The sequence below is a fragment of the Eubalaena glacialis genome, chromosome 5 (genome assembly GCF_028564815.1).
Source record: "Eubalaena glacialis isolate mEubGla1 chromosome 5, mEubGla1.1.hap2.+ XY, whole genome shotgun sequence".
NCBI lineage: Eukaryota > Metazoa > Chordata > Mammalia > Artiodactyla > Balaenidae > Eubalaena > Eubalaena glacialis.
Genome location: NC_083720.1, coordinates 22,150,413 through 22,177,110, shown reverse-complemented (window position 1 = coordinate 22,177,110; position 26,698 = coordinate 22,150,413). Strand labels below are relative to the sequence as shown.

The 26,698-nt window shown below is 39.9% G+C and overlaps 1 protein-coding gene across 5 annotated transcripts in view; it reads right to left on the bottom strand.

Moving 5' to 3' along the window:
- Positions 1–26,698, bottom strand: part of PDE5A (phosphodiesterase 5A) — a 146,484-nt gene that overhangs the window by 14,428 nt on the left and 105,358 nt on the right. For all 5 annotated transcript variants that reach the window (XM_061192022.1, XM_061192023.1, XM_061192025.1 and 2 more), the window contains 4 exons: positions 18,729–18,875; positions 13,906–14,031; positions 11,997–12,091; positions 3,704–3,791 (listed from right to left, as the gene is read on the bottom strand). In XM_061192022.1, coding sequence (XP_061048005.1) covers positions 3,704–3,791; positions 11,997–12,091; positions 13,906–14,031; positions 18,729–18,875 — 456 coding nt within the window. The remainder of the gene's footprint in view (positions 1–3,703; positions 3,792–11,996; positions 12,092–13,905; positions 14,032–18,728; positions 18,876–26,698) is intronic.

The following is a 26,698-nucleotide window of genomic DNA, read 5'->3' as shown; positions in this document are numbered from 1 at the left end:
TATAAAAAAAAGAAAACCATCATTAGCATTCCACCTGGAGAAGCTGCTGCTAAGAACAAAATCTGAAAAAATAATCACATCTCTGAAACACATGCCTAGTATTCTGAGCTCAGGGAGATAGAGTTCACCTACTTACATAAAGTAAACACTGTGAAATAATGTTTCCCCTCTGTGCACCCACCCCCATCACCTTGTCATACAAGAAAAAACAGCTTCATGATGGTTCATGGGCCAAAGTACGCATGTTTCTCCAACTCTTCTACTCCTTAGGCTTTAGTCCAGGCCCCAAATCTAATAACTATATACCTTTTTCCTTTGGGCAGGCTAACTGCTATGATCTGAGAACAAGTAAAACTTTGAAAAATCAAAAACTGTATTAATAGATGTGAAGAACAGAGTGAGGAAATTGTAAACAATTGATTATTTAAAAAATCATTTCTCTATGGCTTCTGTAATAAATCCAATAACATTTCTGGTGCAGATTTATATAATTTTAACTTCATATTGAGAACAGTGTGTATTCCTCAGGAACATGCCAATACAGATGGGTAGAGGGTGTGAGCAATGATGTGCTTACTGGGGTATAAAGAAAGCAAGAGCTGAAACATCTATAAGGAATATTTCAAAGGTGGCTAATCCATGTGCAAGTTATCTAAAGTTTTTGCTATGTAACCATTTTTTATTTCTTGCCTGTAATTTAAAGCACAGTGACTCTCTAATCTTGAACTAAGTAAAACATACCTTGGGTACCCAGAATATACTCAAAACAACATCTGTAAATTGAGTCAGATGTGCTTCCTAAACCTCAGGGCTGAGAGAAAAACCCAGAAGCTTAGAAATAGGGTCTGGAGGTAAAGGATTTGTTCTGAAGAAAGGAAACTGCTGAGCCAGGTTCAAACATTGGTTAGAGGATAACTGATGCTGAAATTGCAGTATACGTCTAATTAATAAATCTGTGATTACACAAGAAACATTATTTTTAAATATTAAGCCACTTTAGATTCTGGGCAAAACAAAACTATATTCTGATACTTTTATTTATTTTAAGACAAAACTATTTCAAGTGGAAAAGTAGAAATGTCTTTTGGTATTGTATTTTTATTTTCCCTTCCAAAAACAAAGGCTGTAAATTCTTGTGTATTGGTGCTTACAAAGACAGAATATATAGATGGGCCTTATAATGTGAGGCCAGCCATATATACAACCAGATTCCTTTTATGTTAAGTAATAATATATTACATAAGTTTTATGTTATCTAATAACAGAGAGAGCTGTGATAGGCATACTGTAGAATATGGGTTTTTTTAAAAAGGTTAGCATATTTTCTTTAAAACTAAATAGGATATTAAAATGAAGTTTGAGCTGAAGGGCAAAGACAGCAAATTCCAATGAAGGTACAGATGTTGCTGCTATAACTCGACACACACATTCCTGAGAAGTCTCAGTTCGGAAGAACCACACACTAAAAATAACATGGTTTTTGTGAGAAACAGTGTTGGGGCAGACCACTCAAAGCCTATGTAACTTTATAACCAGAGCACAAACCAAATCAAGAACTGGTACCTCTGTAGGTAACTTGGACAGGCCAGGCTAGCAAGTCTGGAGGCTGCCTCTGAGGACATTAAAGAAGCACAGAAGCAGCTGAGTGGAAATGGTGGTTTGTGGAGGCCCAGAGGCAGCACAGGGGGAACTGGATCGCGCAGACAATGGGGCTGTATTAAGGGAGGTGCTGAAGGAAGAGCAACCTCCTTCCCATGGGCCCAGAGCAGCCCAAGGCGAGGGAGAGTGCCTCAGGGCTAAGCGCCCATTTTCAATATTCCTAAAACAGAACCGAAAGGGTTGCTCGTGCAGGAGCCAAGCAGAGGGCTTCTCCCTTCCTTGCTGAAGGTCAAAATTCAACTCCCATAATTCTGGCACCTTACCCAAGAGAACTTGTTCATGAAACAGTACAACTTATACATTTTACTGACATCATTCCCCTACCTCCCAATCATACATCAACTAATTCACGTTAAACAGTCACATCTGTAGCAGTCTGTACTAGAGCATGTGCAGAATTTATAAGGAGGTGCCCAAACTGGCCACATAACTCTTATCCCTTCACCCGCACCAACAGGTGTGACTGCGTTCCCCTTCACTCAAGTAAGAGAGAGTGGCTTGAAGTCGCTGCGTATGCCTGCTGGAGTTTGCTGGGTGGGGTGGGCTCCAGTACCCTTGTGTCTGATTCCTGTCTGGAAAATCGACAAGGCAAGACACAGGCTGGCTAGGTGCTCTGATGGAGCAGTGAAGGAGAGGTTGCTACCCTACAGGACGGCCTGCCTTCTCTGAGTTTTGGAGGCATGGGGTTGGTTTAAGTCCTGTCCTGTTCAAGAGGACCACAAAGAAGGCAAAAGAACCTTAGCAGAAAGGAGCTGAAACCCAACAATCAGAGTTCCAGGAGCTGAGGAAGGAGCCATAAGGTGATAAACTGGACAGAGATGATCACTCATATTAAGGCGACGTCAGTGGAAAAGCCCCACAGTTAAGGTGCTCGGCCAGGATCATGGAATTACTCGTAAGAAAAGAACTTGGCTTAAACACCTACCAGGCACAAACAGGGGACACTCATCACACTACCAGTCTGTTGAGAATGTTCTTACCCCTCTTGTTTCCTATTCTCCAAGTCTGGAGGGGTAGGAAGGGACATGGGGGTTTGGGGGTGAGGAAGGAGTCAGAAGAAACATAAGGGAGGGACGAAAGGAGCCAACCAGGGTGGGAAGAGAGAACCTGAAACTTTAAATCGAGCCCCAAATCTGGACTACTACATAGGGCTGCACATTTTGGTTTCTAAATTGAGAACTGTATGCTATATTTTAGGACGTGAAGTAGTAACTAGAGGGTAAAACTTATCAAAGAGTGACCACAAAAGTCATGGGCCGCCTGCGTTTTCTAGGGCTCAGGGAAGAACTAGTGCCACTGGGCAAATGTAAAGAGATGGAGGTAAAATTGCTTTAAAATTATATACCATGCGTTTGTGCTTGTTCAACGTAATCGTCTACAACTTTCACTGTTTTCTTATTATAAAGGTAATACACGCATACAGTGGGTAATGTGAATAATGAACAACAAATCAAAATCAGAAAATAAAAAAAGGATTAATAGTTTAACTAGACAAAGACAGCCATTGCGAATATTTTGGCATATATCATTTTAACCTTATTTTCCTTAACATAAATATGACTAGAGTAACATTATTATATGCTTTCTTACGTTGATAAATATTCATTTAGCCAAATTGTTGAATAGCTTTATTTCTTAATGAAAATGTTTATTAGTGGTCAAAAGTTTCCATAAAAAGAGGAAAAGGTATTGCCTTATGAAAGAAAACCTTTGAGAGTAGTATAAACCACTTCATTTGACAAAAACAAAAACAAAAACAGAACTGAGAGCCATAAAATACCAGTTTTGTTTGTTTCTAATTTGGAATAACCAAATGGAGGTGAGTAACCAGTCTTCCCTTTTCAGGCAGCATTTAGACAGTTTTGGTTTCTAGAGAAGTGAGGCTGCGAAGATCTCAAATGTTTTGGCTTTGCCTTTCTTACCCAAAAAGGAATAAAGCATGCTCAAGAATTTATGTTACTGGGAATAAATCCAAAACTTAAAAATAAAACTGAATTTATAAAGCTCTCTGTTAAAATTCTACAGCCATAAATTAGGTACTTACAGGACTGTTCAGGATCATCAGGCACTGGTCAAAGTGATGATGCTCCATGATGGAATGGCAGTAGAGCTGAGCAAGTGGGTGTTCACTTCTGGGTTTGTTGAAGAAAGGAAACAAGTTTAAAAAAATTATCAATTTCCCCAGTATATCAGTTATCAATTTCTTCTTCTTATTGGTTAACTGAAAAAGAGGCTACTGCACAAAAATTAATCCAGCTAACAATTTTCTCTCCTTTTGCTAAGAAGAGTGAGGGAATCTCTGGGAAATACATATAAAGAGTCAAATTGTTTTCAAATACCAATGTTAACTGCTGCTGGTTCAAAGTATGAACAATTTCATTGGTTTTAATATTTATTAAAATAGTAGAAGGAATAAGGACAAAGGATTACTTTCTCTACATATGAAAAAAATCTCTGAAATAGCTGTGCCAATAATATTTTTCAATTTCAAAAGTGCAATTAATTTAAAATCTGAAATAAATTTCCATGCAAGCCTTTTCTTCTGAAATAAGGCTGAAGGTCAGCATCCCTATGTGTGCCTGTATATAAGAAAAGAGTCAACTGAGATGGAATTAGCTGAGGTGTGAGTGATGAGAGGCAAGGAAATGGGGGCCAGTGGGTGCACATCCCCTTCTGGAGGAAGGAAGGAGACAGCTGAGTCAGAAAAAGTTCCGCACGTGGGATCCAGGTTATTTCAATGCAGGACATCCTGGCGGTGCTCTAAAATGAACTTGGGGAAAACAGTAAAGACCGTTTGGCTGAGTGAAGTGAGGGGAGGAATATTATAGTCAATTCATTATATGTAACAGAGTCACAAATCAAGTTCTAAAGCATTGCAAGCAGAGTCCTCCACCTCCTACTTCTCATGACCCTTCACATGTGAACATAAAGCACCATTTCCACTCTTTGTTCTTTAAAAGAAAGACAAAAAGTTATAGTTCTGAAAGTCTCTGTTCCTTGAATTAATAGGACAGGGGTTTATGAATTGTAAAGCACGATACAAGTGTTAGATAATACAGTTGATTTGTTATTCCTCTGTACTAGTACATGAATCATTATTTTACTTTGCATTTAATTTGCTGAAGATAGAGAAGCTACCCAAGACAAGAAATGTAACACAGGAAAAAAATGAGTTGGAGTGAGAGAAGCTTAAGGGACAACAAAAACAGTAAAACGAAAATAAAGAGAATGGGTGATCTCATCTACTCCTAGTGTTTAACCCACCACCGATATTGCTGACTTCCAAACTGCCATGTTTTGTTGTTGTTGTAACCTTTCCCAAGTGAACGCCTGCCTTGTCTTCTTTGTTCCTTCTGTATTTAGTGAGTTGTACCATGGGTCAGATACTGTGCTTATCACTGGACAGTGGGAAGACAATGGATGGACTAAAATGAGCAGATTTGTAAGAGAAGATAAATTTGCTGGAACCAAGACTGGAGATGCATGGACACTAAAGGGATTTAGTTAGGAGACTAGTGGGAAACTGTTCTAGTAACCCAGGTAAGAGACAGCCTGGATTAGAGTGGTAGAATCCCAAATAAAAAGAGCTGTTTAGGAGGTAGATTAGTTAGGAGTTGGCAATGAATCCCGATGTTGGGAGCTAGTGGGGATGCGGGAGATGAAGGGGGAAAGTATGGAGGCTAAGCTTCTGCTTTGTCATTTCTGACACAGGAAAAAAGGGAAAAGATGATTAGAGATGGGGGATGAAGGAGGGGAAGATGGACTAGTTGAGTGTTGGATCTATTAATTTTAAGGTGCCTGAGGTACAACCAAATGGGTATAAAGGTCTGAACTCGGGTCTGGGCTGGAGAGAGAGATGTGGATCACATCAACATGCTTGGAAATAAATCCAAGCCACAGGAGTAGATGAGGTGCTCCAGGGAGATGGCCCGGAATAAGAGAGGGCCTAGCATAAACAGAATCAATATCTCCCTCCAAATCCTGCCTGTATTCTATAGTCTCTATTTTGGCAATAGCATTTTCTCATCACTGAGACTGGATAAGCTCAAGTCAGCTTCAGTACAGCTACCGCCTTCCTCATTCCCTTCACTTAGAAAAGGAAAAGCTTCTAGAGTATCTGTTATTTTCGTTTATATGAGTAATCCAAGCACATCCAGTATTAGTTTAGGATCAGTTTTATTCTGCTAGGTGTTTATAAGTCTATTACCCTGTTAGACTGTATTCCTTTTGAGTTTGTTATCATTAGGGAAAACGAATCTACCTATTACTATTTACTGAGAGCCTATACCATGTCCAGCACTGTGCTAAGTAGTTTATATTTAATTTTTACAATAATCCTCTATAGGACACTTCAGCTCACCACATCAGAATCTTCGGTCCCACCTCATACTGCAGCCATTGATGTAGTGTCCAGCTTCATGCCTGCTTTAACAAACTGCACGAGGAGCCCATCAGAAGGCGCCTGCCCTGGCCCGCCGAGAATACCTCTCACTTCTGCCCACAGGAGGGCTGTCTGCACTCACACTTGCTCAGCCTGGAGCGTGAGGAGTTAAGGCCTCTGGAGGTCCCCTGCGACCAGTGGGGTATGGAAGCCTGTGGAGCTGCCCCCTCCCCCTACAGTCTCTGTCCTTTTGCGAACAGTTCTGGGTCTCATGTCGTAAGACTTCTCAAAAGCACCTGGTGGGACTGAGCACCAGCTGCCTGTATGGGTGGACAGCTGGATACCTCGTCCTTCTCCTGGCTTTCCCTTTCTTCTCTGTTTCCCACTCCCAGGCCTGCATTCCTGCTCCCTGGGATCACACGCACTAATAAGCTATACGCACGCCAGCTTTTGTCTCAGGCTGTGCCTCCTGGGTGACCCAGGCTGAGACCTCTAAAACTGGCATTTTAGCATTTGTTTTTTAGATGACCAAAGGTTCAGAGAGATTATCTAACTTGTTCAAGGTCAACAGAAAAGGCAGAGCCGGGATTCACACGCATCCTTTTCCCTGCATCACACTGGCTTGTGACCCACAGCACTCTGCACACAGTATCCACTCACCAGCCCAGTTAGAAGCTGGACTAGAAATGCGATTAGGTGGATATAACACAAACATGTTTAAAACTTCGAACGCACATCACATTTTTAGACAATGCCGAAAGGACGGTTTCACATTAGAGAAAATTCTTGGCTTGTGAGATAGATGAATGCAAATTATGTGTTTGCCTTTACTTACATTCTAAAAATATGGATTTATGAATCAATGAAAAGGTGAAAAATTCCCCAAATTTCCCATTTACAAAGATATTCATGGAAACCAATGCATTCTATATCCTGCTACTTTTTACTCTTTCAAACACAAGGCTACGTTGCCTCTTTATTTGAGGGTGTGTCACAAGGACCCATTAAACCACTCCTGCTGCTGGGTTATTCCCACACGTCAGTGAGCAGTCACGGGCTAGCACGCCCTCCCTGCATCTCCTCTTGTCCTGCAGTTGTTGGTCCATCTCTGAGAGTGGCATAAGGATGCCAATGCAGAAATCAAACCAATGCCTCAGAAGTACAGAGCCTTAGAAATCAACAGAAAATGAAAGTTCTGTGAGACAAACACAGCCACCCCAGCACAGTACTCCTTTTCACTGATTCTAACAACCGTCCTTAATCTGGCTTCTCATCCATATATATTGCTCTGGGCTCAAATCTCTTAGCTACTCTTTGTGACCCATGTCAACCCATCTAATTCTTTTTTTTTTTTTGGTAATTTATTTATTTATTTTTAAATTTGGCATTAAAAAATTTTTTTTATTATTTTTTGGCTGCATTTGGTCTTTGTTGCTGCACACGGGCTTTTCTCTAGTTGCAGTGAGCGGGGGCTACTCTTTGTTGCTTCTCATTGCAGTGGCTTCTCTTGTTGCAGAGCACGGGCTCTAGGTGCACGGGCTTCAGTAGTTGCAGCATGAGGGCTCAGTAGTTGTGGCTTAGTTGCTCCGCGGCACGTGGGATCTTCCTGGACCAGGGATCGAACCCGTGTCCCCTGCATTGGCAGGCAGATTCCCGACCACTGCGCCACCAGGGAAGTCCCAACCCATTTAATTCTTAACTTCACAATTTCTATCCAAATCATCACTATTGCCTTCTATGAGTCAGGGGTTATTTTATGTTCCTATTCTCTGTGATCACAGATATTCAAGTTGATGATTCATTTGACCTTGTGACCCCAGTTCTTGGACCTCCTTGACTCTGCTGATTGTCTTTTTTTCACATCAACAATAGACAATCCCTTCTTTGTTCCACAGCTCCTAGCTGCTACCAGGCATAGTCTCTTTGCTACTCCCTGTCCCTCCCTGGGAAAAAAAGCACAAGATCTTCAACTCCTATCTGTCCTTAACAGTATCCCCCTGTGAAAATAGCTAAAACGTGTTGAGCATGTAGTCTGTGCCAGGTACTGTTCCAAGCACTTTACATCTACTTATACTCCTTAATCCTTATAAGAAACCCTGTGAGACAGGCACTGTCATTACATTATTCTACTATACAGAGAAGGAAACATAGAGAGGGAGTTTAAATGACTTGCACAAGGTCACAAGGTGAGAGGAGTCAGGATTCGAATTTGCACCATAACCATCACAGCTCCTGCGTGGTCGTCTAAGGACCAAATGAGCTCACGTATATAAGTGCTAGAAGGAGTTCCAAATGCCATGGGATAAGAGCTATATTAAGTGTTAGCGTCTATTATTATTATTACTATTATTATTAGCAACTAACTGAACTTGCACTTTATTCATATTCAGATCTCTAGTCTCTCAAGCCCTCCGACCTTACCAAGGATGATCTCACTGGCTAAAATATACTCTCCTCAGTGTGAACTTCACAAATTGTGATTCCTGTGCTGTCTTTACTGCTCTTTTAAGTCTCTCGGAGCCTGCTGACCCTGTTACCACCGTGCCTAATCACGACCTTAGCTCACTCCTGTTCCTCTGTCACAGAGCAGAGAGGACCATGGTATAGGGCAAGTTCTTCCAGGACAACTATACATGATCTGATTGTCGTTACCAGGAAATTTTTTATTGATTTTGCTAAATCTCTAATCTTGAGAAAAACATTCATATGGTCATTTTACCTCTTCTAACCACCATACTATATATTACTTTCTCCTCATTGCCAAAACTCCTCTCCCCTCCATCCTCCCTCCCAAAGGACACACACATGCATACACACTTCTCAGGTCTTCATTGTTATCAGTGGCACCATCACTGTTAATTTCTTGGACCCGGAGTCACGATTTTCCCCCTTCCTTCCTGCATATAACTAGCTGTTCAATATTTAAACAATTTTCTCCTTCAGTCTCTTCCTCCCTCTAGCCAATATGTGATGTTCACATACACCTGGCTTCCCCTACCTAACAGCTTTCTGGCTGAACTCTGTGGTTCTAATTATTACCCATTTACCTTGTACCTTACTAAACAATGTCTTCATTACCCATTGCAGCAATGGCTCCTTGTCTTTTCACTACACCGAATATAAAATGCACGGCTTGGTTTTCCAGCTCTCCCTCGGAAGGGTCTTCTAACTTCCACTTGTTCATCCTCTTACTTTCCATCCCTAGTCAGTGAGCCTTCTGACCAGTCAGAGTAGCCATCATGTCTGTTCCATGAATATGCCCACTTCATGGTGTTCCTGGAGTACCTTCATGCTCTCCCCTCTCCAAATCCTACCCACTTCAAAGATCCGGTTGCAGTCTCACTTCCTCCATTAACAATAAGGATGGGCTATGCTGATCATCATCAGTCCCCTTCTCTACTGACCACTTACGGCCCACGTTATCAAACAACACAGGACTTACTAGATACTTTCTGGCATTAATCACCATTGTTTCATGAAACTATGAAAATTCCTTGATAACAGAAGCCGAATTTTATACTTTTATGGCTCTCTTTCTGCCTAGCAAAGTACCAGGCCCCAGTAACTGCACATTATCTGTTTGCCTAAAATGTAGGATAATTTCACTATATTTATAAAACACCAATCCTGAATCTAACCAAATAAATGCATCTACAAGAGTCCTCTTATATTGACTGCAGGCCTAACGTGGGGAAATTTCTCTACATAAGCAGATGTCTGCACTTCAGCCATTTTGTTCCTATGACTGACTATTTTTAAAAGAATAATTCAATAACTATCTGGAATCACTCTTCCCTTCATCCACCCATGTGGGAGAAGAAAGCACAAGCAGTGAACTCTTCTCCCAAATATTTCACTGGCGTACTTGAAGCGCCCTTCATAATGGCAATCTTCCTAAGCCAAGAAGGAATCAAAGAATCAGATAATGAATCAAAACACAGTTTCCTAAACAAGGAATATCTTACTTCAATTTAATTTTCTGAAAAGATGTTCAACAAGAACAAGTGACAGAGTTCAGTTTCTAACTTTGCTACCATATGAGGGCTTTTTGTCTTTTTGGTGTATTACTTTTATTTTTATGCCTTCTTTTATTGTTTTGGTTTTCTTTACAGAGTGTTTGAATATCTGATGAGGTCTGGACACAGTACACCTTTTTAGAAGTTAGTTCTTTATAGGGAAATGTTTCTGATACTCTTAGTCTCCAAAGAGTCCCCTGGTTAAGAAAATCCTACTGGAGGTATCACTCGTTTACCACTAAGGAAAGAAAAAAAAGAAACATCCCTGGGAAATTCTTGGTTTCCTTTACTCAAACCACAAGGATGTAGGCAGAAATAAATATCTCTGAAACTCCTTTAATTTTTTTAAAAGTTATTATTACTTAGTGTAAATCTGCTCTGCGGTGTATGTGAAAGCAAGATTGTGCAGTCTGACTTTTTCCCAGGACTTTTTTTTTTTCAAAGAGAGGATGACATTTCTCCAGATGTTTTTCCGGGTAATTATTTTTAAATAAACAAAGGAAAAAATAGCTTAGTGGTTTTTTTCACTCCAAAGCAGGGCAGTATGGCAATCCATACACTAATAATCCATATCCTAATGATATGATGTTCAGTGCTGAGGTAGGAAGAGAAGGCAGCACCGCTGGCTCTGTGCTGTACATCTTTTCACGTCGTTGTTTCCTTCCATAATTACTCCTGTGTCGATGTGAGGCTCAGGACCACAATCACATGACAAAGCACAGGGTACAAAGGACATGTCACCCAGTCAGTTCTCCAAAACATTAGACTTTAAAGAGGAGACAGCAAGCCTCTGATAGTCAGGCAAGAGCTTGCTATCTTTTCCCATCAAAGGTCAGCAGAGGACACGGTTGCTACATCGCTACAATTCTTTTTACATGAAGTTTTCCGTTCACTGTATTTAGATAAAGGGAATGTGATTAGAGAGCTTTCTGAAATTCCCTCAAGATATCAGACATGTGGAATTTCCTAGAGAGATCTATGCATTAGCTGAATCACTTGCATACCTTAAAAATGCGCTGTAGTAAGAGATTTCACCATTAAAATGTATGCCTTTCAACTAACTTGCTTCAAGAAAATTAAAATGTCACAGTGGCTCAAAAATCTGATGAAAAGTGATATCACCTTTATTATCTCATTTGTCATTGCAAATGTTACTTAAGCGTGGTCCAGAAGGGAGCCTGAAAAGCTTGTCTGAAGAGTTAGTATCTTACTCGCAAAATCAGCCAAAACGCAGGCTTCTGATGATGACAGGACTATCACTAGCATCTGCTCCTAAGATTTATTTAACACTTAGATATGTACCAGGCATTCTACCTGGTAGTGACGTGTGTTATGTCTTAAAACTTATATGAAGCCTATGAGGTAGGAATGCTGTTATCTCGACTTCACAAGCCAGGAAATGGAGGTGTAGAGAGACGAGTGTCCTGCCCACGGTCACACAGGAACTCTGTGGCAGAGGTAGGGTTTGAATCCAAGTCTGACCCCAGAGCCCAAAGTCTCCAACACTGTGTTCCACTGCCTTCACTGAGACCAAAAGCCTCTTTCTAGGCAGCACTTACTAAGTACTTAGGATAGAGCTAAGCACTTTTCAAATATTATCTTTTATTCCAGGGTGAAATTCTACCTTTTCTGATCTAGTCTTAACAGTTTTCCAATGAAGCTCCTAAGCTGGGTGTATATAAACTAAAGCAAAACGCTTGGTAATTATCTAATGAAGTAAGATTCTCAACATAAATAGTTTTTGAACTTCAGGCCAGAGACGTTACCGACACAATATTGGACTTGCATTATTTTTTCCATTTCCCTTAAATAAAACCAGAGTATGTTATGGGAACTTGACCAACTGAAATTTTGTACCATCAAATTATGCTGTGGCTTTTACTTTTAAAACTACAATTTAAAAGAAACAGTCTCTTCTGTTGCTGGGGCGAATGCCTTACCGCTGTATGTAAGAGTTATTCACACCGCGGTGATCCAAATCGTGGCTTAAGGCAGCAATCAGCAGTGCGAGTATCTCCAGGTCAGTCAGCCTGTTCTGCACGACCGAAGAGTAGAAGAAAGAAAGAGAACGAACAATTTGGTAAAGCGCATTATACCACCTCTTTCCACCAATCACGTGGTTTTCTCCTTAGTGCTCTACATATGTGCTTTCTAGTCCCACAGGACTCACACTAGAATCCTACTCTGCAGGCAGTCAGTCGTACTTTGTTTTCAGAATGGGATTATCATTATCAACAGAAAAAGTTCAAATGCCTCAAATAATCAATAACCTGTCCACCTATAGTCAATATTTTTAATTCTTAAAAATCTATATATGTATATGTGGAATAATCCAAATAAACTTTTTTTTTTGTTAACATCTTTATTGGAGTATAATTGCTTTACAATGGTGTGTTAGTTTCTGCTGTATAACAAAGTGAATCAGCTATACGTATACATATATCCCCATATCTCCTCCCTCTTTGCGTCTCCCTCCCACCCTCCCTATCCCACCCCTCTAGGTGGTCACAAAGCACCAAGCTGATCTCCCTGTGCTATGTGGCTGCTTCCCACTAGCTATCGATTTTACACCAAATAAACTTTAAATAATTGTTTTCTCTCTGATTTTCAGTTCCCTGCAGATTCTGCTGCCTTCGCTCTCTGTTGTCAGTTGCTATATCCTTCACTCTCTCCTATTAGAAGCATAGACAATGTGAATATTAGCAAACAATAGAAAAAAAAGAGGATTAGGAATGAAAATTTGGCTTTGAAAAGTTGTGCAATATATTCCAAAGCCAAATAGAGGTTATTTTTTAATACCTGCCATTTGTATTATCTGCATTACTGTTCTCCTTCATTAGAAAGAAAACACAAGGTAAAACTATTATCAGCTGTATTCTGCTGCAACTCTCAACTTTCTATATAGTATGTCTACAACATACACAAAAATCACCATTTTGTTATTCTTCATAAAAATCAAGGATAGACTTCAGTGGTATAGTCCTTATGACCATCCCATACCCCCAAATAAGTTCACCGTATTTCTTATAAATGTTTGCTATGGCAGGAAAGTACTACTATGGTATTTGATATGGCTTCTTGAACAACAATCACTTTTTTTAGCTCTAGCCAGCTAAAATGTGCACTCTATGAAAGTAGAGACAGTGAGTAACATTTTTAGAATTTATTAAATAAAAAAGAGCATGGACGCTCTGAATTAAAAACAGTTTTATGATGTACGCCTGGAATCACTGACATAGAATAACTTGTCGATTCCCACTGAAGTTAGAATCTAAGGACAGTGATATGAAAAATTTGGCCCAGAAAAGAACGAATTACGTGAATGTTTTCTGCATTGATCTTCCTGTAAACAGTCTCTGGTCAATGTATGTGAAACCAAAACCTTTTCCATGAAATAGTACTTATAAAATTAACAGAGTGCTCCAGAGAAAATGTGACAGAGAACCCTGGACTCATCTATGGAGCCAAGTTCAGGACCTGAGTGGTTTTTGAGGAATTCTACTATGGAGCAGGTTGAATGTGAACATGAGAAATTTGATACTTTTCTTATATTGTAGAGTTTTCCTCTGAAGGAAGCATTTGTTTGCCCAAAGGCTATTAAGTTTAACATGAAACTATTTTAAAGATTTTAAAAAATAGGCCATATATATTATATATGAAAGAAAATTAGAAATTATTTTGCCATACCAGTCTTCCTTAATTAACAAAATGTAATTTATTTTGTAAGTGGCATTAAATATTATTCTCAATCATCATTAGTGCACATTAAAAAACACTTGAAAGAATATGCTGTATTCTTGCAGCAAAGCAACAAAATGTCTTAAATATATAAATGGCTCTAAGAAGTACCTGAATTTTGCCTGCTTTTAGTGCGGCAAACATGCACTGAGCTGTATTAAAGGCATGTCTCCAATTATGATAGGCAACATTCTTCCGATAGCTCTTCTTAACACTTAAAATCCACCTGCAAAGAACCTTTAGGAAATAAAGCGTAAGTAGCAAAAATAACTGCTGACGTTTATCACACATTTATTAATCTTCACGCACTGTACAAAGCATTTACATCTAACTCCCGGGACTCTGAGGGAGGCACTACCATTTTGATCGTTGTACAGATGAGGAAAGTGACATTCAGAGACTTGCCCAAGGTCACAGTGCTTGTAAAGGGTGGGCCCAAAAGTCAAACCTCAGCAGTTCGACTTCAGAGCCTACCATGCAAACCACCGTGTTAGCTAAATTAGATGTGAAATGCAAGGCAGCTCGAAGAAAGGTACTTTTGTCATGGGTAGGGCACAGACTAGCTTTTTAAAAGATATTATGTCCATGTGTCATCAGTTAGGAGAGTCCAGGTAGGCAGTCACACGTGCATGAATTCACTCTCAGGGAGCCACACAAGCGGCCAGTCTCCAGTTCTTCTCATGCTCCCATTCTGTATGTCTGCAAAGGTAATTGTGCGAGGCTCTGGGGATGGCTTGGGGGCAAGGCACACAGCACACGTCCAAGGACAAACTGGAGCTCTAAGTCCCAATCTTTGTCCCTTTTAAACTATGCTTAAATATTCAGGCAGAGTTACTGCTTGGTTACCAAGAAGTAATTAACAAAAAATAATATATGCAACATAAAGCCCTGGGGTGTGTGTGTGTGTGTGTGTGTGTGTGTGTGTTATACACATATTTTAAAAGATGGGGAAAAAAAGGATAGACTTCAGAAAAATCTCACAAGCTGGGTTTAATTCAACTCCTAAGTGGTGTATTCAGTAAAATCCCCAGGGACTCGTGGGCTGTAAGCTTGATAATTTTGTGTTTGTGTTAGCATCAGAGTCTGCCTCTCTTCAATACTGAATGATTTACTATACTTTTGGGGATCTCTAAAAATAAATATGTGCTTCTCCCTACGTGTATCACTGGAGATATTTCAAACACAAAGGGCATTGCCCTGGGGAATAGAAAAAGTACCAGGGAAACGAATGTTGCTTTAACAGTATTCAACACAGTTTGATTGGCTGCAAAAGTAGGCCTAAAACAAGGTTTCTTCTTTGTTGGTAGAAATTGTTTATAGAGGATTTGGCAGAAAAATCAATGCTTTCATATCCTCCCTTTTCTTTTCAGGTCTCTTTGTTCCTGTTCTATGACGCAGTTCACAGGGAATTCTGATAAAAAGAATCCAAATGTCCCCTAGCTCTTTCACCCCTGAGAAACCATATTTCCCAGAGGATTTCCGTATGCCTAAGGTTGACGTGCTAACCTGAAGTACATTGCAGCCTGGCCATTTCTCAACAAAGTCGACCCCGAAGATGATAGATTCATCTTATTAGGAGAATTTTAAGTAAGAGCAATTAACTTTCTTTGATATGCTTAGAAAGTGAAGTGTCATAGAAAATTACTGGTGATTAATTAAAGAGTCAAGGAAAATAAGCAGGAAAACCCAGAAATTTAACCTATGGACATATCTCTTTACTAATCATAAATCTGTAGATATAATTAAATAGGCACTTATGCATATAATGTGAAATAATGACCAAAATGACTCTATGAAACCTAATCCCTGATGGACTACTCTATTCTGCTGCTTCTTCTTTTTTTTTCTGGCCACGCTGCGTGGCTTGTGGGATCTTAGTTCCCCGAACAGGGATTAAACCCGGACCATGGCAGTGAAAGCGCTGAGTCCTAACCACTGGACTCCCTATACTGCTTCTATGGAAATGGGCCTATTGAACTAGGTAACCCAATGGATACCCCACTGTATCTAATTAGTAACTAGATTCAAGTACAGTTTTGGATTCTGTTATCAAATGTTCTTAACAGCACTGAGGAAAATTATGGTCAGATATGCTTAATGCTTGGTGGATATGCCTGGTGTGTTCAAATCTGTAGTACAATCTTTTGTACAGGACTACTGAATAATTATGTGCAGTTTGGAAGACCCTAGGGAGCATGCTCAATACGCTGAATCAGTCTCCAACATTACAAAGGCTTCCTAAGTCCTGCACGGCATCCTTAAGATGCTATGGGAGAAAGCGAAGAAAGAAAAAAACACAGCTCAGCTCCTGCTCCTGCCTTCAAGAATTTCAATCAGTAGTAAGTGAAAGTAACAAAAGCGCACATATAAAGGAAATAAATTCACATAAAAATGAGAGCACAAATTTATAAACTGTCAATAGCATTCCAAGTGGCATGAAGTCAATCCTAGGGTTCTCCCAGAAATAGAGATTTTTAAGTCAGGCTCTGAGGAGAAGTATGTCATGGCACAATATACTTGGAGCTGGAGCCGTCCTGTCCATTCAGGGGAGGAATGACACGTAAAAGACAGAAGGTCATGGAAAACAAGTACAGCACACGCAGATTTGTTGGAGTAGAGTTGAAGAATCTGCTTCAGAGATCAGCAAGAATTATAGGAGAGTAACTCAAGATTTGGAAGCCAAGCAGAGACATGAAGATCTGACATAACTTTCAGTAGGAAATTTTCTTTGTCGGGACACTTCATGATGCTTAACATCCTCTCTAGCAGTAACATTTTAATTTTATCATCCTAAAATTATATCTGAAATGTACAGTGACAATAATATCTGAAATAAACAAAACAGAAGAGTCACTAAGGCAGGAAGGCCAACCAGAATAATAGCAATGTTCATGTTGATGTTGGCCGGAATTAGAATAGTAGTTATTCAAACAGAAAAGGAGAGGAGATGAATGAGACATTGAGGAGAAATATCTGCCTAATGGATAAACATTCAAGGAAAGGTAAAAATAAAGACTGTAAAAGAAATTCTCAGTGACTATCTTCATACCCAACACTCAAATGCTATCTAAAAGCTTATGTTTTAAGAAATAAGAAATAAATCAACTTATATAAGAATTTCATAAGTAGGTACAAGGATCATATTCCTGTTCTGTCCAGGTCCTTTCAACAGACTCAGCACTAGTGTAAAGTATGGGCGATCTCAGGAATGGAAAGGGATTTGAGTCGCTATCTAGGTTTATAAGTCCCGTGACCGGCAAGAAGCAGAACTGAGATTTGCATTTAGAACTTCTGGCTCTAAATGAGATCTTCATTCCATTAATAGAAAAGGCTTTTTAAAATGAGCCCTATAACCTACAACAGAGAAATCTGATAGGGAAGTATAACCATGGTCAAATTTGGTCTAAGGAAGGGATAACTGACATGTACTCTACACCTGTATATTAATCGAAATATACAAGTGTGCACACATACACATGCATGCAAATAGACAATCTCACAGATGCATGTGTAATTCTCACAGGACTCCCATAGGGGTGGTCATACCACTATTCCCAATTAACAGATTACAAAACTGAGAATGTGAGAGATTAACTGCCCAAAGAAATTAGAGGTAATCACTAGTAGAGCTATGACTCAAAATCCATGAACTTTCTACTCTACCATGCTATGTCAATTTCTTCATTTGTAAAACAGGGACAATAATAACCAAAGAACCTTTCTTGAGAGCTTCTTAAAATAATTAAATGATATGATATCTCTTAATCAACACGCTCTTATAGGAGTGAAGTATTACTAGAGAAGAGTCTACAGACAGTTGGTCTTTGTTTTCACCCAAGAGTAATATAAACTTCGGTTAAATTAAAGAAGGAACTAGATTCGGGCCCCCAGTAATACCAGAAATGACACCGTATTACCCTTAGCTATATTAGCCCTCAGTTTTCACACCTCAGTGAGGCTTTGAGAGCAGGGACGACTTATCACTGAAATGTGTACCTAGCACAGTACAGGATACACTGTTTCTTGTTAATGAATTTTCATTTTATGAATGAATGGATTGCTGGATAGTGGAGGCCTTCAAGGTATTTACATTTCCAGATAGGAAATCTGTACGAGGAGACTAGACATTCAACTGACCGGAAGAAAGTAGTTTTAAAGGCAAATTACTGAATTTTTTTTTCATATTGGCCTTTCTATTCTCCCTTATTCTTTGATGAGATACACGTAGCCATTATGAAACAGAATAGAATTCCCTGATATCTCCCAACTGGTATTAGAAGGTATTGATTTCAGTCTTGCTATTTTCTGAGAGGCGAATAAGGTAATCGATGGGGGTTAAAATCAGTTTTCATCATCACCCCATATGGGTGACCCTGTTTGAACCAAGAGCTTGGCTTCACATCAACCTCTTCACTCCCTCATTTCCAAAGGAGTTCACTCTGTTTTGGTCCTTCTTTCCACTGTGTTATCGTAACCTCCGCAATCAGATCATGTTACTTCCCTGCTTAAAATTCCTCAGTGACTCACCATTGTTTTCAGGATAAAATCCAAATTCCTCTGAATAGTGTACAAGGTTCTACAGAATCTGCTTCTTGGTTGCTTTTCTCACCACTCTCACCCCCTCAACCAGTGCTCCATGCCTCCAACCCCCTCTTTCTGTCATCCTGCCTTTGCACATCCTGCTCTCATTGTTGGGAATATTCTCCCCTATTCTTCAGCCTGGTGCTTGATACATGTGGGAACCCAATACATGTCTTTTTAATGGTTGATAACTTTTCTTTAAACATCCTGGGTATGCATTAGGTGACAGTATATGAATCTCTGAAACTTAAAAATCCTTATTCCATACTAGCATCCAAAACTAATTCTCTCTCTTACACACACACACACACACACACACACACACACTCCAGAGGACATCACTGCATTCCTACCTCATGTTTCATCTGGAAGTTCTGCACAAGGTTGAGGTCAGTGAACATCCGGATTGTGCACAGTGCCGTTTCCAGGTCAGATAGCTCAAAGTCACTGAAGCTGAAGTCAGTGATTTTAAGGGTCTGGGCAGATGGTACCATGGCAGCCTTAGGTAAGGGGAGAAGAAGAAAGTGAAATAAAGCTGTTAAAGCAGCAGTGATTCACAAAGTTTTCTTGCTTTGCTATGGGGAAATAGCACACTGTGTTTATTTTTTTCCTTTTAATGTCATATACTAGAAATCTTTTAATGTAGAAGTTACTCCTTTTTTTTTTTTTTTTAAACTGAGCCACATGTGGGTAACTAATGTGGTTCCAGGTAGGCCAGGTGGAGGAGAGAGGGTAACTGTACCTAGAACAGTAGGCAGAACTAAGGACTCCAGTGATCCTGCCCCTTTATACCTCCTCAGTGTTATTCGTTCAACAGATATTTATTGAGTAATTATTGGCCCCGTCCCAGAGGATAAGTGGTGAGCCAGATAATGATAATGTTCTAAGCATTTTACACTTAATTCTCAAGACAACCTTATGAAATCGATGCTCTAGCTCCATTTTTCAAGTACAGAAACGTGAGCATGGATGAACACTTCCTTACCCATGGTAGCACAGCCAGGTAAGGACTGGAGCCTGGCTTCCAATGCAGACAGACTGTGCTGCTCTCAGATTTGACACAATCTCTAATCTAGAGACCAACAGAACCTACTTTACCCAAGCCTGACCACAAGAATCACCTAGGGTGCCTGTTAAAAATAGAATTAGTGATTCTGATTCAGTAGGTCTGGGATGGGTTAAGAAACTGGTTTTTTGGAGGGGGATCTGTTTTTTAATTAACATTCTCAGTTTTGATTTGTTAGTCATTTAATTGTAGTAAACACTTGCAATTTCTTCAAATACACCTTGCTCTATTTTTTTTTTTTTTTAATCAACGTTCCTTTTACCTCCTGCTTCTCCTACTTCCTTTAACTAAAGGACTTCTTTAAGACACAGTTCCCAACCAAAGAAGAGTTAAATGCCCTTCAGAGCTAAGCCCACCTTGGGAATACCTGTTTAATTACATGAAGTTCACTATAATGTAATTTCTTGTTTATCTGTCTCCTAAGTACACTGCGACTGACAGGTGGGGCTGTACCTTACACATCTTTGTATCCATTGTGTCTACTGATGGATACAGTTTTGATATTTGTTAATATGAATATTTATTAAATGAATGGAGGGGGAAAAATCTTATTCCCTTCACTTAATTTGAGTTATAAGTTCTGGTTTTAAGGTCCCAAAACTTCTTAGGAGGGTAGAGCCCATTAACTTGAGTTAGAAAACTAGCAGACCTGGCAAATGCATTCCAATTTGTTTGGTTTGGTACTGAATATTTTTAAAAAACCACCGAATTTGTTATACTATTTAAAAATTGGGAGAGTTTTAACAATAAAACAGGATTTCTGGCGTCTCCTGGAAAATCCGGCCACGTTGAGCCCCAATTCCCATGAAGCAATGCTGGCCACAGCCGAGGCCCCCCGGGCTCCTTCATACTGAGCAAAGCTGTCAGGCTTCTCTCCTAGATTTCCTGCCGGGCCCCTGCCGGCATGGGAACTTATAAGAACCCCACTCCTCCATCCCCTTGACTATTCACTCTGCCAGCACTTTAACTGCCTTAGCCAGATGTGGCTGAGATTTACGTGATGAAAAGAGGCTTTAACTTGGTGTGGGGCAGAGGGAAGAAAACCAGGTTCTTTCCAATGTTTTTTCCTTGATTCCCTCCAAACCCCTTAAGTTTCTTCTGAGAATCTGGTATATCACTTCTGTGCCTTCCCTCCATCTTTTGTGAAGTAAAAAGGTCAATACTACTAAAACCTTATGGAGCAATCTAGAACTTTCCCCTACCAGCCTGAGGGCGCGCGCACATTCTCTGCTCATTGGGACCGTCTCGTGTTTTACTTACATATACCAAACCTGTTTAAACTTTAAAAGAATGTCACCCTCTTCATACTCCAAACCAAGACTCTTTGCCCAAGCCCAAAATTCACGAGAAAATACGCCTTCTGTTCAGTCAATTCGACAGGCTAATGCGTGGGCTGAACTAGGGAAAGAAAGGAGGGCTGAAAATGCTCCAAGAAAGGGTAGCGCTGTTTACACCAGCCTCCAACATCGAGATGGAGCAGACAGCTTGAGGGGAACGGGGAAGTGTGGAGGTGGGAGTAGGCCCACCTTTTAACTCAGAGCAGATGACAGCTGCTTCCCTTAAACATTGCACAAGAGAACAGATGTTTGTTCCTTAGGGCATCATTATTCTTAGAGCAGGAAGTTTTCTCTCTTTCCTTCCACAAAGGATATTCTAAACACTACGGGATAAAGACGGCCAACATGGCTTGTGCCTCGCTCCATTCTACACTCTAACTCCCGACCGCTCTCTCCTGAGAGCAAAGACGCTTTTCTTCTGCTTGTTCAGCCACGTCACACCAAGACTCAACCTTTCTAAGCTGACCTAGGGGGGATGTGCAGACATTTTCCTTCAGAACCTTGTGGTCAGTGATACAGAGGTTCGGAATTCTTGGGATCGATTGCTAACAAGCCATGAGAAAGTCACACATCATTTAAAGCTCTCGTAAACTGCTTCTCTGACCATCACAAGAGAATTCAACTTTCTGTCTGCCCTGAAAGGGCTTGGGATAAAGGAGACTTTAAGGAAAACATACTGCCTGTCATTCTAACTTACTATTTTATAAAACGAAATAGTCTGCATCTTACTAATAGCAGGGAAAAAAATATGTGGTATTTCTGGGAGAGGTTACGTATATACAATTCTGGATTTTTATAGCTTCTTTCACTGACCGTTTGATTTGTTAGAATTTGCAAAGTGAGATTTCTGACATTGTTTTTCTTTGGGGGATAATATAACTTATTGCATCATGATGTTGAAGACAAACAAATAACATATTTTATAGATTCTGTAAAGCTATAAATGTGTATATGTATTATGGTTGACTAATCCAATTCGAACTTCTGGAACTATGATACCACCTAATACTGCACAATACTGCTTATTTCCCCACATGAAAGCACAGTGCCTGTGAATTCTCAGGCAATGGCAATTAGATATTTTAGTGCTTCATCTGAATATAGTTAAGCCTTTCTAGGGTTGGGAGTTCTAATTTGTGTCAAATTAACCAAATATGGAATATAAAAAATATACAAAGCTCCCTGGGTTAAAGATTCAACCTGGCAAACAGTTTGGTAGTATAAAGTCATTTTTCTTCTGAGTTCTTTAATTATATCTGCCACTCAAACTAATAAAGAAACTAGTTACCTCTCGTGACTCTTTAGAGGAAATTCTTCATTTAAGTCCCTTTTTTATGACTCTTTTTTCTAATGTCTTGATCCCTTTTCACCATTCTTGCAAAAATTAAAAGAAAACAAAACAAAAGTCTGGAAGTGAAATTCACTAAGGGTGGAACTGGACATATCCTTGGGAAGAGGACTGGACTGGGTTCAAGGAAGCAGTATTCAGAGCTATAAAAATACTTTAACTGCTCAGTGATCTTTAATTAAAACCAGCTGTTCTGACTACCATCTGACTGATGGGGAGCTATATAATAAATTGATCACCAGCCGGCATTATCCTAGATCAGCTACCACGTTTGCATTTGGCATTAGATAATGATCATAAAAAGAGAAACCTGAAAGCAAGGTGAAGCACATGGTAAAGGCATGTTTGCTATTAGGGGTGCTAGTCCTGATGCCCCACTGACTTCGTCACCCTGAACAAGATGTTCAACCTCTGCCCATTTTCTCACCTGTAAAATGAGGGGGTTGTCTCCAAGGTCTAATTTATCTCTGTGTCCACAGGACTCCAGGATCTGTAACTGCCTTCTCACTTTGGAATCCAAGGCCACCCTGTGAGTGGCATCTAAATCTTGCCAGTGACCTTTCTGTACAGGCCCAAGCTCCGTCTCTGACTCTCTCACCATTTAAAGTAAATGGATGGTGCTCCTTAGCTGTTACGGTTATACTATGCTTTTTCATGCTTGATTCCTTACACGTGAGAGAAGGGATATTCCACTCCTCCTGGCTTAAACAGAGCACCCTAGCCTCTCATGAGTGCAGATGAGGGTCAGACTGGGTATGTGGTAGCCTCTATACTTACTGCAATAATGCTCTAAATGAAAAATTGAGGTTTTGGAAATTGCCATCATTTGATTTTTTTTATGCAAGGCAGGGAGAGGTGTCTCTGTTTTTGCCATTTGTTTTCAAGGTTAATTAACGCTCTCTCTCTCACTTCTGGGCCTCTTTAACTGTTTCTCCTCCTCTAACTAGAATACAACCACCACCCCCCCCCCCCGCCAAGTTTTCATATAGCTAGTTCTTTCCCATTTTTTTATGTCTCAGCTGCACCAGAGAAACATTCACTGCTCTCTGTGGTAGATACTGTAGCAAGACTCCATTAACATAACATCTATTTCAACCTTTTCCTAGTGAGCCTTCATTTTCTGAAGAGTCAAGAAAGCTCAAAAATATATTTCCCTGACTCCCTTTCAGCTAGGGTTCCAGAAGAAATTTGGTTTCTTCAATGAGGTATACTTGAGTGAGACCTGAATTTCAAACTAACACAGTGCCTACCACATGAGGAACCCGTTTTTCTAAAATGTGGTGCCAGCGGGTGTTATGCAGCTGTGGAGACTTCAGTTCTGGCAGCAGCTTTCTCACTCCCAAACTATGCTGCGATGGTTGATTCCGGAAGGAGATGGCCTAGTGGCTTTCTGATTCTGGCTTACATGAAAGTTTCCAAAGTGAGCCAGATCTCGAAACCCACACACAATCTTATCCTGTAGGCTGCTGAATGACGGTGTAGGGTGAAATCACAGACTTGCCGTATCTCTTATGTGAACATTAGAGCATTGATCAGGAGCAAGTGGGGCACCAAGAATGGAACTGAGACATTTAAGAAGATGTGGATAACTACACATATCCCAAACCATTCACTCCAGAATATGTCTCTACAGTGTATAATTTCATGATGCCTATACTTTACAGTCATAGCTCTTTTTTTCTGATTATAATTATGTAATATTATATAATTAAGTTATACATATAGTCCTTCACTATTCTTTAAAGTTCCAAGAGGACAGAGATTGATTACTTATTGTTATATTTGGAACACCTAATATAATACCCACATAAAATAGGAGATAAATGTGAATGTATAAATGAAACATTTTTTGTGATCATCAAACACCTAATCAGTTCTTCATAATATTCAGTTTAATTTGGCAAAGAGCTATAACACAAACATTAGTAATGAACCATGCTGAGTCAGACATGACGGATAAATTATAGACTATGCCTTCTTCTCTTACAGTTCAATTATTCACTTTATTTACTTTTGAAAAATTTTTTATAGCTGAATTCCCTCTTTCATCTGCACAATGAATACTTCGCTACTGTAATTTTAAAAACTCAGCTTCAGCTTGTTTTAAGTGTCATTAAATTTTGATTCATTCACTTGCAAGAACACTGGAAACTCAGGATGGGAAAGCAATGACCAAAAGTTTTCCACTTTTTAGCAGCTCTGGGTAGGACGTTACTTAAAATGGTCAACTCTAGATAACTCCCTTCAAGTAGAGAATTGGTTACACTTCACAAACAAAAGGTTTACATTTATTTTAGAACACATGGTGCTTTTTTCTTCCTACCTGTTTTCCACCTACCTGTTGTTCTGTTTTTGGCTAATTAGAAAATGAGTGCATACTTTTGTATGGTTGTTAGCATAACTGACACCATCTTGGGCCCATACAGTTCCTCCTGTCCTTCCACTGACCCTCCCCAGGACTGTACTATATGGTAAATCATTTCTCTGTCATCAAGGGCTTTGTAGTTAATAGATATTTTTAACAATCATTAGGTCCAGGTGGCCTCTATGCTCTGTTAGCTCCAAACAATGATGAAGACCTTCACTGACGAATTCCCAGCGCCCCTGAGACTAGCTACCCATTCATAAATCTTGACTTAGGAATGCACTCCCTGTTTCCAAGCACATACCCGTATACCCTAGATTAACCGTAAAATTGTCCCAGCGGCCCCTCGGTGGTGTGGAGTGCAGCTGTGAATGCTTCCAAATTGTTGTCCATCCGATCCTACCCTGTAAGTTACCCTACAATGAACTGATCCATTGATTGTATGGAGCTGCCTGCCTTGTTTTTCAGTCTCAAGATACCTTCTCAGTTTGGTGGGCACTTTTCATTCCCTCCATCCCCCAACAACTTTCTTGATGGTGCATAATTAGAATGGCTTGGGCAAAAAGGCTTGGAACATGACGGAGAAGATGAAGGCCTCAATGTTGCTCCTACTACATTAGGAGAACTGCTTTTCCTCCCACTATCACCACTACTAATAATAACTGATACATAATAGGCGGGGGAGACATATGTACCAGGAACTCTGGTCACTACAACTCTCTGAGGTAGGTTCTTTCATTATTCTCTTTTTACAAATGAAGAAACTGAGGCTCAGAGAAGTCACAGATTTGCCCGAGATCATGGAGCTGGAATCTGAACCTAGACATCTCTCTCTAGACTCACGTTCTTAACCATCATGCTATATTCATGAAAATGAAAGCTCTATGACCAGTTAGCCGCTGTTTTATTCATTTCATCAACTATTAAATTATTTCTAGCTTCATAATCACTTTAAGAAAAAAGAAAGCATAATCTTGTTGAATGCATTGAAGGATCGTGAATTGTGTTATTTCATGCTAGATTATAGGCTTCCTAAAAGTCTGAATTTTCCAGAATCATTCATTCAGTTATTCAACAAAACATGTAAACCAGGTTCCTGTTAAGCAATCACTAAATAGTAGCTATTATTATTATGACTCAAGAACTAACAGTCTGATGGAGAAGATAGACACACAAAAAATTGAAATATATCGTTTAAGTGCAACAACACAAGGATGCTAATAAGTTTGCGTAAGTGATCCCTAACAACACAATGACAGAGAATGTAAGTACACATTTAACTATCTTTTTTAGTCATTTGTAATAGTTTTATGTCTCCACTTGACTGGCCACAGGGTGCCCAAATGAAACATTATTTCTGGGTGTGTCTGTGAGGGTGTTCCTTGATAAGATGAGCATTTGAATCTGTGGACTCAGTAAAGGAGACTGTACTCCCCAACGTGGGAGGGCATCATCCAATCCACTGAGGGCCTGATAGAACAAAAGGTGGAAGAAGGAGGGACGTGCCCCTTGTTGCTTCCTCCAAGCCCTCTGGAATGGGGGTATCTCCTATCTTCTCAGGCGCTGGGCCTGGGATTTCAAGCATCAGCTCCCCTGCTCTCAGGCCTTTAGACTCAACTCAATGACACCGCGGGTTTTCCTGGGCCTCCAGTCTGCAGACAGCAGACTGTGGACTTCTCAGCCCGCACAGGCATGTGAGCCAACTCCTCAGAATCTCTCTCTCTCTCTCATTTATGCATATATAAAATCTCCTTCTGGTTCTTTCTCTCTGGAGAATCCTGACTAATAAAGTCACCTATTTTTCTAAAGTCAAAGAGAATCATTCCTGAGCTTTATGAGTACCTTACTTAAGACAAATGACAGCCCTTCTTTTATTCAACTATTTCTTATTATGAAATAAGTCCATTCACACAACAAAAGGGACACACTGGGGTCCCTTTTACACAAGCATGGAAATGAAACTTTATAGGAAATAATACATTTATAAAATGTATAGTCTCCTTGAAGCCCATAAATCACATGTTCATGGAAAATAATACACTTGGGTAAGGTAAATATAAGGGTCATTTAAAAATTATTGAGTTTCATATTTTTGGTGGATGTCTCATGAAAAAGGTTTATATTTAGCCTGTGGCAATGTCTCTGGTAACCTTGGAAGAAAATAAAGACATGTGGCTACACAATTTGCTCAACTGTATAATCTTTAC